The sequence below is a fragment of the Anomaloglossus baeobatrachus genome, chromosome 2 (assembly GCF_048569485.1).
Source record: "Anomaloglossus baeobatrachus isolate aAnoBae1 chromosome 2, aAnoBae1.hap1, whole genome shotgun sequence".
NCBI lineage: Eukaryota > Metazoa > Chordata > Amphibia > Anura > Aromobatidae > Anomaloglossus > Anomaloglossus baeobatrachus.
In genome coordinates this window covers 290,113,859-290,127,167 of record NC_134354.1, presented here as the reverse complement: position 1 = coordinate 290,127,167, position 13,309 = coordinate 290,113,859, and the positions used below count along the sequence as shown (strand labels likewise).

General features: G+C 46.7%; 1 protein-coding gene across 1 annotated transcript in view; it reads left to right on the top strand.

Annotated features, from left to right (window-relative positions):
- IPO9 (importin 9) overlaps positions 1-13,309 on the top strand; it is a 146,337-nt gene that overhangs the window by 4,805 nt on the left and 128,223 nt on the right. Inside the window, exons 3-4 of the mRNA XM_075335844.1 lie at positions 2,489-2,575; positions 2,664-2,865. Coding sequence (XP_075191959.1) covers positions 2,489-2,575; positions 2,664-2,865 — 289 coding nt within the window. The remainder of the gene's footprint in view (positions 1-2,488; positions 2,576-2,663; positions 2,866-13,309) is intronic.

Genomic DNA, 13,309 nt, shown 5'->3' with positions numbered 1-13,309 from the left:
TAAAAAAAACCCAAACAAACAGCTCTCCAAGCTAGTTATCCCTCTGTCGAGCTATTCTGTTATTACTTTCTATCTATTCTATCTGTTCTTTCTTATCTATTTCTAATTTTCTATCTATCGCTACTATATAATATCCTATCATATTTTTTTTCCCATTTTTAAAAACGCATTATCTAAAACGTGTTTGTTTTGTCACATGCAGGGTTTTACAGTGTCAGTCTGCCAGAGGGTGCAGTTTTTTTTGTCAAACCAAGATGTGCAGCATGTGCACATACCTTTAATTGGTCTACTACTACAGTCAGTCACCCTGTATATAAGCTCTGTATATCTTCCCCTAGATATTGCAAAAAATGCCTTATAGAATTCTCCCTTGCCATATGCCAATCAGCATGGTTTGATGGGTGTTGTTGGCTTGGATCAGCTTTTCCTCCATCCGCAGGTTTGCAGTCCTCTTGCCTTCATTGATGTGGCAGAGGAAAGTCCTCTAAAGCGGGCTTTACACGCTACGATTTCTCGTGAGCGCTGACACGTCGCTCATTTTCTAACAAATCGCGCGTCCTGTTATTCATTGTTCCCGAGGCAGCACACGTCGCTCCATGTGACACCCCGGGAACAATGAACTGCATCTTACCTGCGTCCCGCCCGCAGTGAGGAAGGAAGGAGGTGGGCGGGATGTTACGTCCCTCTCATCTCCGCCCATCCACTTCTATTGGGCGGCCGCTATGTGACGTCGCTGTGACGCCGAACGTCCGTCCCCCTTCAGGAAGTGGATGTTCGCCGCCCACAGCGAGGTCGTTTGGAAGGTAAGTATGTGACGGGGGGTTACAACATTGTGCGACACGGGCAAGAAATTACCCGCGCCGCACAAGCGATGGGGGCGGGTGCGATCGCATGATTAATTGTAACTTGTAAAGCAGGCTTTAGTCCTCCTTCACACCTTTGTGTCGCCTTTATGTGTGGTGTCCATTTTAACATGTACTGGTGACACGTTCAAATGCATACTAATTATCGATAATGGATATCTTCACACCTCCGTGTTTTCACTCAATCCGTGAGTCCATGTGAAACACCTGCATGTCCTTGTGATTCACATGGAGACAAGTCAGTTTTTTCCCGCATCACGGGGCAAATACAGACATCACACGGATGGCATCTGTGTGACACGTACCAACCGGAAAAAACTCATACTACTGTAATAAATGTTTTTTTTCTATGTTAGATGGCACATGCGGGCTGCAACCCTCAGCTGTACCTTGGCTGGTTTTAAAAAAATAGTAGGGGTTACCCCCTATTTTCAAATACAGCCAAGTGACAGCAGACAACTGAGGGCTGAAATTTTTAGAGCAGGAAGGGCAATGGTTATTTGGACCTTCCCAACCTAAAATAGTAGCCTGCAGTCAGTCCAGAGGTGGCACATTTATTATTTATTCTTTAAAGAAAAATGCATTGTAGTAAAACTGAACAAATTCATACAAAAGCACAGGTGCCTCAATTAATTTGTTGTATCTGCCTCTTTGTGTGCTTCTAAAAGAAATCTGTGCCAGCAATGGGCATGTTAGTCTCTGATGTAAATGAATCCTGTTTCTGTATGCCACATCCCTACTTACTAAGTCTTGAGAGCTGCATAAAAATGAAGAGTAAATCCCATTTCTTGTAGAAATGTTTTCTTAGTCTTTTCCCATACTTCTGCATGTCTTTTAAAATTTCATGTCTTCACTCCTTGGAACTTCCATTGAAATATATTCATATATATTACTGATCGTTGGTAGAAAATAACGATAAGCATTATGTTCCTCATGTATGCTTTTCATGGCCAAGAAGGGAATAACTGCTTCTAGGTGCTGGCCACCAGAGGCGAGCTTCTGAAAACAGCCGAGCGCAGATGTGTTATGGTCTATGCAAAACCCCAACAGAAATGAATGGCATTTGCGCCAGAGCTTGTTTTGATACGGTTTCCGGAACTCCCTGGTAGTTCCAGAGCTATGGGAGTTTCGCAAATGGTATTGAAGATACCCCACCTCTAGTGGCCGCAACCTAGAAGCCGTTATTAGCAGTGTGGCCATGAAAGCCAGAGATGGGAATAGCCTTTTAAGTTTTTGGCAGACTTACTACTGACTATAAGGCCACGTTCATGTCATGTGGATTTACAATACAAATCAGTGAGTTTGTCACACATTGTGGGAAAATATCCGCACAAAGATGAAAGCATCATCTGCCGCATGTTCATTCTTGTGTGGAGGTGGGTCAAATAAGTAAATAAATCCACAATTCTCACACGTGATTTCATTCTGCAGATTTGTGGATTTTTTTTTTTTTTTTTGCTGAGGCTTTCTTGGCTGGAAATGTACCCGCCTATATATAAATTTAGCTTACTAGCATTTGAGATCTAAGTCACTTAGGTGCAGTTAGCAGTCATTGCATTGAGAAATGGAATTCTTTTTTCTTGGCACTGATTAATCATTAAATATGGTTACTGTTCTCTCCTCAGCTGGCATCTGTGGTTTTAAAGCAGTATGTTGAAAATCATTGGTGTTCCCATTCCGAGAAGTTCAGGTTACCTGAGACTACTGAAAGGGTAAGTTATCCTGAGTGTACACACCAACTTCATCTATTAGTTTAAGGACTGGATGCAAAGGTCCAATGATATGTTTCTATTTTATTAGGCTAAAGTAGCAATCCGTCAACTTCTTCCTCGAGGACTTCGAGAGTCCATAAGTAAAGTACGTTCCAGCGTAGCATATGCGGTGTCTGCCATTGCCCATTGGGATTGGCCTGAAGCCTGGCCGCAGCTTTTTAACTTGCTAATGGAGATGCTAGTAAGCGGGGAAGTCAATGCTGTCCATGGTGCTATGAGAGTCTTGACAGGTACAAGCATCTGTGCTTCTTTCATGTTAAGTTTTTTAATTTGTAGAAATTCTGTACATACACTGTCATTTTATGGTGTGGTTCTATTAAAAACTGTCATGGAAGCTGTGGAGCGCATTTCCTGGGCCATCTGGAACAGCTCGGCTACCGCTTTAGGGTGCCGTGGTCAGTTGAGACTCTAGCATGTAACAAATCTGACTCCATATGCGCCTCCTCCCTCCCCGCATCAATGTAATTCAATGTATAGAATGCATATATGAAATGAATAGGCTCTAAGTGTTGTACTGCTTAGTTTAGACTGGGGCTACGTGGCGATGTGTCGTGCGACAGCAATTCTCTGAAATTTGTACAATAACATTTGTATAACTTGTCTGCGACTTGCTGTGGTGTGACTGCTTTAGAGCTGGAAGTAAAATAAAGCGGCGGATAAATCAAACAAGTCGTGTTGTGGGCGATTTCCCACCAGCGACACAATATCTAACACGCTGGCTCCAGCACCCTAGGAAATCATTCCGTCCAAAGTTTCTATGTATCATTACAATTTGTGTCACCGTGTAGCCTTAGCCTTAAAGGCGTATGCCCATCTCCAAAATCCTATCCCAATGTGTAGTAGGTGTAAGAATAATATTAGCAAATACCTCAAAATAGAAATGTAGTTTGGTTCTCCTGATTAGCTAAATCGCCTATACTTCATGTGCAGGGCATCACAGTAGCTTAGGTATCCATGGTTACGTCCACACATATAGTGACAGTTGCTGGTGGTCGTAACCATAGATACCTAAAGTCATGAAGGGGGTTAAGGCCAACAACACATTCAGCATTTCTTCAGTATTTTAGTACAGTATTTATAAGCAAAACCAGGAGTGGAACAATTAGAGGAGAAGTCTAATAGAAACTCAGGCAGCACTTCTGTATTTATCACCCACTCCTGGTTTTGGCTTCCAGATACTGAGGTAAAAAATTCACCAAATACTGAATGTGAGAACATGGCTTTAACGCGTGACTGTCATCTTAATTGTTATTTAAAAAAATCAATAGTACACTTAAAATATATTACAAGATTGTTTATTTTCATCAGAGAAATTTGCTCCTTTCTCTGCAAGAATTGATCAGTCGTTATCAAAATTCCCACTTCTGAGGTAAAATCTGTTACTCTGACGCCTCAGTGGGGGACACAGGACCATGGGTGTTATGCTGCCTATCCATAGGAGGACACGAAGTAGATGCAAAAGCATAGCTCCTCCTCTGCAGTATACACCCCCTGGCTGGGCCACTCAACCTCAGTTTTAGCTTAGTGTCTGTAGGAGGCACTTCCTTTCAAGGTTTGTTATTTTTTGAGGGCAACGGTTTCCTTTTGGGACCGATCTCCCACTACCGGCACCACATTGCTCAAGGACGTTGGACGCCCCAGGAGGCTTCCCTACCCATAAACATCCTGGAACTCCGCGCGATCTTCCTCGCGCTCAGAACGTTCTGCCCTCTGCTAGCGGGTTGTCAGATTCGAGTCCAATCGGACAATGCGGCAGCTGTAGCCTATATCAATCGGCAGGGGGGCACCCGCAGCAAAGCGGCTTATCTCAAGGCCCACAAGATCCTCAGCTGGGCCGAATCGACGGGATCAGTGATATCAGCGGTACACATACCGGGGGTAGAGAACTGGGCAGCAGACTTTCTAAGTCGCCAAGGCCTGGCCGCCGGAGAATGGTCTCTCCACCCAGATGTGTTTCTACACATCTGCACTCGCTGGGGCACACCAGACGTGGACCTAATGGCCTCAAGGTTGAATGCAAAGGTACCTGCGTTCTTAGCCAGGTCACACGACCCATAGTCCATCGGCGCGGATGCTCTAGTCTGCTCCTGGCACCACTTCTGCCTGCCTTACATATTTCCACCTCTACCCCTGCTGCCGCGGGTAATCAGGAAGATCAAGGCAGAGGGAGTCCCGGTGATTCTGATAGCACCGGACTGGCCCAGGTGCGCCTGGTACGCCAAATTAGTACAAATGCTCGCAGACGTACCGTGGCGCCTTCCAGACATCCCAGACTTGCTGATCCAAGGGCCCATTTCCCATCAGAACTCCAGAGCCCTGAAGCTGACGGCATGGCCATTGAGACCTGGGTATTAACAAGAGCAGGATTCTCCCCTGCGGTTATCTCCACCATGATCAGTGCCCGAAAGCCTGCTTCATCCCGCATTTACCACTGTACGTGGAAAATCTTCCTTTCATGGTGCAGGGAAACTAACGTCCAGCCTATATCTCGGGCCATCCCCAGAATTCTCGACTTTCTGCAGTCTGGCTTGCAAGCGGGGTTGGCTCTCAGTTCCCTTAAAGGGCAGATCTCAGCGCTCTCAATCTTCTACCAATGCCGCCTGGCTCAAAAACCGCAAGTCCAGACCTTCCTCCAGGGCGTTTCCCATCTAGTTCCCCCGTACAAACGGCCGCTGGACCCATGGGACCTCAATCTCGTTCTGGACGGTCTCCAGAGGTCTCCCTTTGAACCCCTCAAGGAATCCTCCCTTGCTCTTCTGTCCTGGAAGGTAACATTCCTGGTGGCAATTACGTCCATCAGACGGGTTTCGGAGCTAGCAGCACTCTCTTGCCGCGAGCCTTTTCTGATCTTTCACCAGGACAAGGGGTGGTTCTGCGCCCCCTTCCGGTTTTCCTTCCAAAGGTTCTTACCCCGTTTCATTTGAACGAGGACATTGTTCTGCCTTCCTTTCGTCCACACCCGGTTCATAGGGTGGATAGGTCTCTGCATTCGTTAGACCTAGTCAGAGCTCTCAGATATTACATATCCAGGACAGCCCCCTTTAGGAAAACGGACTCTTTGTTCGTCATTCCTGAGGGGCCTAAGAAGGGACAGGCAGCTTCAAAGGCGACTCTGGCTCGCTGGATTCGCTCTGCGATCCAGGAAGTCTACCGCTTGCAACTCAAGCCCATTCCTAGTGGGCTGCGGGCTCATTCCACGCGAGCAGTTGGCGCTTCGTGGGCCATTCGGCATCAGGCTTCAGTGGAACAGGTGTGTAAGGCTGCGACCTGGTCTAGCCTACATATGTTTTCAAAGCATTACAGAGTCCATACCCAGGTTTCAACTGAGGCAAATCTGGGTAGGAAAATTCTGCAAACGGCAGTAGAGCACCTCTCTCAGTAGGCGCTCCAGGCTGTCTGGGACTGGTTCCTAGTCCTTGGTTTGTGTTGTCTTCTTTTATGTTTCCCAGCCATGGACTGCTTTAGGACGTCCCATGGTCCTGTGTCCCCCAATGATGCGTCAGAGAAAAACGGATTTTTGTGTACTCACCGTAAAATCGTTTTCTCTTAGCCATCATTGGGGGACACCGCACCCACCCTGTTGCGCTGTTGGGCCTTGGTTCTCTCAGTACCTTATTTGGTTATGACTCTTCTTTTCTCATGTTCCTCTGTTGAGAAGTTTTTAAATCAGATCGTTTTTATTAAACATTGGTACAAAACAGAGAAATGATCATTGCATAACAAATACACATTTTCATAGTAAGTTAAACGTCATCATATTATGCAGAGCTATATAATTACTACTCATACACATTTATGATAGTATTTTGATTTTCTATAAACTAACCAGTTAAACTACTTAACTTCTTTAAATAAACAAAGAGTTATTAAGGATAAAAGTTGTTTTTCCTACCATGTTTGTCCCGTTCAACACTCCTTCTCCGACCATGTCACTCCATAACATTTTCCATTCAGTCACATCTAACCCTCCCTCCCTTCCCGGTATATCAAATTATTTCTGCCGTTTCTCTCAGTACCCCCCAGAGGTTCTGATACCATATGGAATTTCCAAGCCCCCAATACCTTAGTGGTGCCCCCCTACTGCAAACATAACAACAAATTATCCAGTATGCCATCTTGTATTAACACATTGGAGGAAAGACCAGGAACATCCATCCAGGGCCGCCAGATCTTATAGAATTTGCCCAGTGCCCTCTGTGACGACATGGACACCCAATGCCTAGCATGGGTTAAAGTTTCTTAAAATTCAGCCAGACTATTGTTCATCTGTGTGTATAGATGGGGGATAAGCCCTCATTGTTTCTACAAGACTCTTGGGAGTTTAGTATTGATGGATGCTGCAGACTGGGAATGTGAATTATCCTTGGAAAAGATGTTAGAAAGATCAACATCATGGTCCTGCTTGGCTTGGAAGTGGGTGATGGCTGCTTCAATCTGACTGGATAGTACTTGTCCTAGGTCATTCTCCAAAATGACTGGTGTGAGCAGGTGATCCCCAAGCCCCACTTTCACTTCCCTCTGAGTGGTATCCGAAACAACAGGCTTGGTGGGGCCATCTATGAACCCCACTTCAACTTCCTCCTGGCTAGTCCCTGAAACAACAGGTGTGGGGAGGCTGTCCATAAACTCCATATGGACCTCTTCCTGGTCAGACCCCAAAGTAACTGGTGTTAGGACGGTGTCCATAAGCTCCACATCAGCCTTGCTCTGGCCAGTCTCCACAATGACAGGTGTGGGGAGGCTGTTCACAAGTCTCACATCAACCTCTCCCTGGTCCTTTCCAGAAATAACTGGTGTGGGGACGGTGTCCATAAGCTCCACATCAGCCTTGCTCTGGTCAGTCTCCACAATGACAGGTATGGGGAGGCTGTTCACAATCCCCACATCGATCACTTCTTGGTTGGTCCCCAAAATACCAGGTGTGGGGAGGCTGTCCACAAGCTCCACCTCGACCTCTCCCTGGTCAGTCCTTAGGTCCAACTGCACACATGCCAGAGGAATGTCTGAGCGCTGGCCCTCAGCCAGGGAGATGGATAATTGGGAATCCGGTACAGGGTCTTCCGGGGAAACAATAACTGGGCTTACCAGAGTAATGGAGGAAACAGTGTCTCGTAGTCCCTGAGCCTGTATATCACCGACCTTGACCGTCTGGATGTGGGGATGGATGTTGGCTGGTGTACGGTGTCCGACATGCCGTAGGGTGTGGACTGGATAAACCACTTCCTCAGCTATTGGTGTTTCTTGGGAGTAGCATTCCTCAGGTCTCGTTGGTTCATCTCGGCATATGTTGACTGCTTGGACTGGCAGATGGGCTCCAAGCATGCGGCCGCTTTGTTTTGGTGCAGCTTCTGCTGGGTAGCGGGACCATCCTTCTCGACCGGCTGGTGCTAGCAGTACGGCAGCTGGAATCCCATAAACATATTCCATAACCCAAGCCCTCTCTTCTCTTGAGGATCTAGGCCCCAATGCATCCAACAACGCTGTGGCTTGGGCCATTTTGGACAAAGTTGATTTCCGATTGTCACTAGATCCATGATGTGGCACATAGTTTAAATCCTCTGGGTCAATATCGGCGGGATCCTCATCGTCCTCTGCATCATTCTGGGCATCCAAACGGACTAATTTCTGGATCAAGGCTGACCGAGTCTCAGCGCTCCAGTAGATAATCTTTCGCCTCTGGCACAGATCCTGTAGCATCCATTTACTGCAGCGGTCGTAACTCCTCTCTTGTCCTTGTCCCATGGCTGAGCTGGTGGGGTTGGACATGGCAGCGTCCGAAACCTGAATGCCTCCCCTATGGCCTGCTGGGTATGCTTTTGTGCCTCCCTGGTTGTTGAGCCCTGGACGGTGTCTGAAAACACCAGTCCGCTGCAGCTCCCCTGGGTAAACCAGGCTGAGTAGTGTCCCACTGCTGCCACCAATTGTGGAGACACGGGGCTCAGTGGGTGCTCTCGTCCACTAAAACCCGCCGCCTTTAGATAGACAGCGTGGCTCAGGGCTCATCCCAACTGAACGCCGGCCTCCTTAACCGTGGGCGTAACACTACTCAGACAACACAGGGTGAGGGAACCACAATAATTAGACTTTATTGGATCCCCAAACAATTAACGGCACATAACACATAACCAGCAAAACACACAAATGTAACAGGCAACAGAGTCTCACCCTTCCGCTGGCTCACCAGGGATTTAGAATGTCCTTGCCTCAGAGGTCCCAGGGCCACTTACTCCAGTCCAGCAGCACCCCGCTTTTGGCGGGCACCCACCGAGAAAGGAATAGTGCCAGATTTAGGAAGCTGGCTGAGGTCTGCAAAGTCTGTAACAGGTGACTGAACTGTCCCAACCTGAGTGTCCTCCTTAGGTAGTCCTGGTTTGATGTTAAAATCCTGGCAGCCGGAGTCGAAATCCCTAGGCTGTGGATATGGTCTCCAACCGGGACCGGAGTCCCTAGATTGAAGCCATAAGATATCCTGATCCTCTAGTCAGCTCCAAAGAGCTTAGACTGGATCCATCAGCATCCATCAACCACCTGGTGGCTTAAAGAAGTCCCTTTTATAGCCACAGCCTTCCACTTAGGGCTGGTTCACACTAAGCGCCAGCGACAACGAGGTCGCTGTTATGTCACCATTTTCTGTGACATAACAGCGACCTTGTAAGTCGCTGTTATGATCGCTGCTTAGCTGTCAAACACAGCAGCCGAAGCAGCGATCATAACCGCGAGAGCAGGGAGCCGCGCACACTGCTTAGCGCTGGCTTCTTGCTCTCCTAGCTACAGTACACATCGGGTTAATTAACCCGATGTGTACTGCAGCTACATGTGCAGAGCCAGAGCCGGCAGCACAGGCAGCGTGAGAGCTGCGGAGGCTGGTAACTAAGGTAAATATCGGGTAACCACCTTGGTTACCCGATGTTTTCCCTGGTTACAGCTTACCGCAGCTGCCAGATGCCGGCTCCTGCTCCCTGCTCGCTTCATTTCGTCGCTCTCTCGCTGTCACACACGGTGATCTGTGCGTCACAGCGGGAGAGCGCCTTTGAAGAAAACTAACCAGGGCTGTGTGTAACGAGCAGCGATCTCACAGCAGGGGCCAGATCGCTGCTCAGTGTCACACACAGAGAGATCGCTAATGAGGTCACTGTTGCGTCACCAAAACCGTGCCGTAGCAGCGATTTCGGTAGCGATCTCGCTATGTGTGAAGCACCCCTTAGATACACTGCGTCCTCATCGATTGGTTGGACAAGATTGCTTCTCCCATTGGATGAATTTCAAGCTGCATGGATAATGTTCATTTAAATGATGTGCATAGAAAGACTCAGTATATCTACATGGAGTCGGCAAGTCACCGACTAGACAATGGCTACTAAGGTAATTACATTATCAATTCACAACTACAATACAATGAATGCTCAGAGGGGCCTGGCAGACACAATGGTTTAGCAAGCATGAGTTAGCAAAAACTTCAATACTAAACTCCCAAGAGTCTTGTAGAAACAATGAGGGCTTATCCCCCATCTATACACACAGAGGAACAATAGTCTGGCTGAATTTTAAGAAACTTTAACCCATGCTAGGCATTGGGTGTCCATGTCGTCACACCCTCCTCTTCAGATATACTCCCCTCTCCAGTCGAAGTAAATGATTCAATTTATTTTTTAGCTCTACTATGGTTGGAGGCGAGGGATCAAGCCAGTGATACGCTAGTAACTTCCTCGCTTGGTATAGGATGCGAGATATACCCAGGTCCACCGGGGAATCCGGATCCACTCCATCCTCCCACAGGTTCACCAAACAAGTACGGGGTGAGGGAGGAATCTTGATATTATACACCTGTTCTATGAGTCCCAAGGTTTGCTTCCAGAATTCGCCTATGTGTCCACATTCCCACATTACATGCAACAAGTGAGCCCCCTCTTGTCCACATCTAACACACTGCGCATTTGGCCTAAGTCCAATCTTGAACAGGAACCTAGGTGTTCTGTATACCCTATGAATAAGAAACAGCTGAGAAAGCCTCTGACTCTGAGACTGCCATTTTGGGAATTTGTTCCAATATATCTGACCACTGGTCATCTGTTATGGGACCTAGGTCTTTTTCTCACTTAGCCTTGACCGCCAACGGAAATCCATTCAAATGGGAGGACAACAGTCTTTTATATAGTTCGGATATGAGGCCTCTAGAGGATTCAGATATAGCTAAGGTATCTAGCGTGGAGTTGTGTGTCACCTTCACAGGGCCCAACCTCCCCTGCTTCTCCAGTGCGTGTCGCAACTGCAGATATTGATAGAAAAAGGAATGTGGAAGACAAAACTCCGTCCGCAATTGTTCAAAACTTTTAAGAACATTGTACTGCATAACATGGGACACCAAGCAGACCCCTTTGTCTTCCCATCCCTTAAAGCCAACCAACTTCTGTACTTCTTGCAGTTCTGGATTCCGCCATAGCGGCCAATACCCCGTGGGCCCTTCAACCTTCAAGAGAGATTTGCCTCTATCCCACACCTTAAAAATCATAGCTAGCGTTGGATGCCTCACTTTATTCCCATGCCACCGCCTCACCTCCAACCGGCTCATCGGGTACTTCCAGTTCGAACCTTCCTTTATCAGCTCAGCACTTACATCGTATGCCCCCTCCCTTCCCCATCCTCTGAAGTGCTGCAATTGGGGAGCGATATAATATAAATATGGATTCGGAACCGCCAACCCCCCTTCCTCCTTTCCTCTCTGCAGCACCTCTAGACGGATTCTGGAATGCTTTTTTCTCCATATGAGCTCACGAAACGGGGTGTCTATCTTGGTAAAGAATTCCTTAGTTATCCATATTGGGGAATTATGTATCAAATACAACTGTGGCGTCAGTACCATTTTGATTAAGTTTGTTCTACCAATGTTTGATAGGGGAAGTCTGCACCAGGTATTTATCTTCAGTCTAAATTGCGCCAGTAAGGGGTACAGGTTTAGGGTCCGGTACTCATTTGGATTCGGGCTAACTAGTACCCCCAAATACTTAAATTGTCGAACTACAGGGACTGGTATCTGAAGATCATTAAAATCTGTCGGGAGAGGATCTACCGGCATCAAGGCTGACTTCGACCAATTTTTAAACCGGATCTCCGTCCAAATTCCCGGATGATCTCCATCGCTGGTATAATTGAGAAGCGCACCCTATCCAAGTATAAAAGCAAATCATCGGCATATAAAGACAGTTTCTGTTCCACAGCCCCACATCGAAATCCCTCAACCTCCCTTGACATCCGTATCATAACCGCCAATGGCTCTATTGCAGTTGCAAATAGCAGGGGGAGAGTGGGCACCCCTGTCTTGTACCCCTTTTCAGAGGGAAAGTACTGGAGACCCGCCCATTCACCCTAACCCTTGCCACCGGGGAGTCATACAGCAGTTTCACCCAATTTATGAATCTTGCTCCAAATCCCATTCTTTCAAGAACTGCCCACAAAAATCTCCATTCTAGGCTGTCAAACGCCTTAGCGGTATCGAGTGACAATCTGTTGAGAAGTTTTTACTGGTTTTTCTCCTACTGCTTGTGTACTAAAACTGAGGCTGCCTGGCCCGGCCAGGGGGTGTATACTGCAGAGGAGGAGCTATGCTTTTGCATCTACTTAGTGTCCTCCTATGGATAGGCAGCATAACACCCATGGTCCTGTGTCCCCCAATGATGGGTAAGAGAAAAGGATTTTACGGTGAGTACACAAAAATCCGTTATTCAGTGAAGACTTTCCCATTACTGAGATAGGAAATGGCCGCTGTTACTGATGAGATTCTATGATGGGAGGAGCTAGAGGCAGAGCTCTGCCCCTTTCTATCTACATAGAATCTCAGTATCAATTTCCAAAATAGTAATTAAAGGGAAGCTGAAGCCAGCATGCTGTAAGGGTTAAGACAAAGTTCAGGCATGCCTGTGTTATCACAGTTGATCTTTTCTTTTTTTGCTATATTTGTTTTATGAGCCAGGCCCTTAATCATTGCTGTGGCTAGCTCCCTCCTGCCATGTTGTCCGGCACGCCCTCTCCTCTGATTGACACCTCACAGTCAATGTACAGTCTCTATAGAGAAGTAAAGAGAAACACACGACCAAGTATCCAAATTGCAAAGTGATAATCTTTATTAACACAGGGGTAGGTGCGGGGCGGCACGGAACAAGTGAGGGCACGAACCATCAATCTCCGACCAAAATATATAGACAGTGTTCAAGAAATATTATAAACTGATATAGTCTGATCATCTGCACATATATGTACAATCAATCGTAAATGTAAACCACAAAAGGTTGGAAAAAGTGGGTATATAACCACAAGGAACATAGAATTCAACCAGGCAAAGATGTATCACTGTAGGATGGAAGGAATATTTCATTCACATCATATCCATATAGGTCCCTGGAACCAATTGTACATATATGGTATCCATCATAAATATGAAGATAGCAAAAAATGGTAACTGAGTGGATATATATATGACCACACAAGTCAAACAGGTAAGAGTGTGACACTGTAGGACGGAAGAGAAAATTCATTCACATCCTATCTATGAAAGTCCCTGATCAAGGCTAAACTATAGCTAAAAAATTAAGGTTGGACACTGCCATACCAGAACTGCGTGTGAAATTACATCAAGAGTCAGGGAAACAATTCAAAGTTTTATGTATATGGAATAAACCA